This window comes from Buceros rhinoceros, unplaced genomic scaffold (genome assembly GCF_000710305.1).
Source record: "Buceros rhinoceros silvestris isolate BGI_N320 unplaced genomic scaffold, ASM71030v1 scaffold24651, whole genome shotgun sequence".
NCBI classification, from domain to species: domain Eukaryota; kingdom Metazoa; phylum Chordata; class Aves; order Bucerotiformes; family Bucerotidae; genus Buceros; species Buceros rhinoceros.
Genome location: NW_010395183.1, coordinates 8,405 through 10,778, shown reverse-complemented (window position 1 = coordinate 10,778; position 2,374 = coordinate 8,405). Strand labels below are relative to the sequence as shown.

Sequence of the window (2,374 nt, the reverse complement as noted above, 5' to 3'; positions counted from 1 at the left end):
CAGCAGTGTCATCAGTTATGTAACTAACTGGGTTCAGTAGAGTAGAAGAATCCTCCATACAAGGAAAAAGTGGTCAGTGTCCATATTGCATCCACCAAAAGCTTCCTATTCCTCATGTACAAAATTAAAATGTAAACGGCGCAAAGTGGGTGCGTGGCACTTGTTCTCTTCTGTAGGTATAATCTAGGCACTCATCGAACAATTTACTCTCTCCAGACTGAGAAAGGTAAATTCATGTATTAAACTTATCTTTAAACATAAAGTAATAGAAATAATATTACATCTCAATAATCAGAATTCAGTAATACGTTTAATGCTCTTCATTCCATGCACCTTCTAGATAGTTCTTTAACCAGTGTGTGCTCAAGGCACAGTAATTTTGAAATCATAGACTCATAGAAGGGTTTGGGTTGGAAGGGACCTTAAAGGTCATCTATTTCCAAGTACCCTGCCGTGGGCAGAGACGCCTTCCACTGGGTATTACTGAGCAGCCACAGTTTGCACTGAAACCAGAAATCCACTTTTCATGATTACCCAAACTAAAATCTGTATTAATTTCTGATTAAGGCGAGAGCAAAATCTCACAAAACCCTGAAATCTTTGTATATAATACTTGGTTGGTGCAGATGGACAAGGCATGTGGTACTTTAAGGCTTTGCAAGAGTTGTGGCAGGGTAATTGGGTACGACAGTGAAGAGCCTTAGGTCTCATCGAGCTTTCAAAGAAAACAAAGACTGATCAGCATCTCACAGGTTATGCTTGGTGCCCTGCACAATTAGACTGCAGGTATTTGGTGTCCTGTTGTGTCCACTGTCTGATTTGTGTTCCTTCTCTGTGTTTTAGGACGAGTTGGGCTGTGGAAAGACATCTTCACTGTTTCAATGAATGAGAAATTTGATTTAGTTTATAAACAGAAGATGGGAAAATGTGACCTCACATTTGATTTTTATTTATAAAAAATGCATGCATATGACATCCGAATATAGCTAGAAGTGCTTTATGCATTCATTTATTACCTGCTGGACAAAATACTATAGCTATTATGTGTAACATGACTTAAAGACAAACAATCTAAGTAAACCTTACCAGATACAGTGATCTTTGATCCTAAACAGCCGTTTATCTTCTAGTATTTTAAACGTTTGTCCACATGCAAGAACTTCCTGGACAATACTAGAATATTCAGCTGTTATGGAATGTATTCTATAGGTATAAGGTATGTATCATATATGCAACTGGAATGTACACCTTTTCAGACCCACATTGATTATTTAATGTGTTTTATATAAAAGTTTTTCACTAGAACCTAAATAAACATCCAAAAACCAAATAAAAAATTATTTCAGAGGGAAACATGTTACAGGCCAAAACTGTATGCTAGAATGATCTCAGGGGTTAATTGTCACATTTATTTTTATAGCAGGTATATCAAGTATAAATAAATCCTATTCCAAAATGGTAATTGATCAAAGCGGGGTTCACATTAGGTTCTGCGGACCCTTATCCATATAATTTGAGTAGGTTCTGTGCACTGGCATACTCTGCAAGACAGGCCTTGGTATGAAGTAAAACTGTGATTGTCACTCTAATCAAAACCCAGCCATGCTTTTCCCGGATGACAGCACACAGCTGTCTTCCTGGTGGATGAAGCTCAGCTCGTGCTGAAGGTCGGCAGACAAGCTTCTTAAGCCCCCACCTCTAATTCATTCCTTCTAAATGGGGCTTAAAAGCAAGGCATCTGGAGCAGGGTCTTTCTTGAGGCATCACTTTCTGACCCATACCACTTTCCTGTGTAGATGGGAATTTCACTGATTCGATACAGTACGAGAAGATGAGGTGCTGGATACACTCGAGTTCCACTGGAGTTAAGGGCACTTAGTACTGTTTACGGTTTGTGCTACTGGACTCCACCAGGCCTAAGTGGAAGATGAATGTATGTGCCAGCGTGATCAGGCAGAGGAAATGATAGCACTGAAGGAAGCGAGTTTAAAACCGTGCCACCAGGTGGGAGTATTGCACAAAAATTCATGCAGAATCCCGTTTCACTCAAAGTTAGTTATAACTGGTCTGGATTATAATCAGGATTCAAATTTATTTCTGTATCTTTTTTTCCATTCTCTACAAAAGGTACACAAGCAGTCTGAAGCAGGCTACTGTCACTATGAAACTCTAGAATTGTTGTTCCATTAGGTAATGACATCTGTGCTTTTTAGGTTCTCAGCTGCAGGAGGCCCATTTTGGGTTGTCGGATATTCAGGCTCATCAAAAGCTGTGAGGAAGGACCAGCAGATTTTTAGTGTTTCAGTTCTGTTGGGAGACTAACTGTCAGTTCAGCAACTGGCAAGTGGTGTAGCATGATGTGGCTTGACAGCAC

General features: G+C 39.6%; 1 protein-coding gene across 1 annotated transcript in view; it reads left to right on the top strand.

The window, feature by feature from the left end:
- The window catches only part of SULT4A1 (sulfotransferase family 4A, member 1), a gene marked incomplete at its 5' end in the record, with an annotated part of 12,305 nt that extends 10,975 nt beyond the window's left edge, over positions 1–1,330 (top strand). Inside the window, one exon of the mRNA XM_010145471.1 lies at positions 844–1,330. Coding sequence (XP_010143773.1) covers positions 844–956 — 113 coding nt within the window. The remainder of the gene's footprint in view (positions 1–843) is intronic.
- Positions 1,331–2,374: the final 1,044 nt, after the last annotated feature.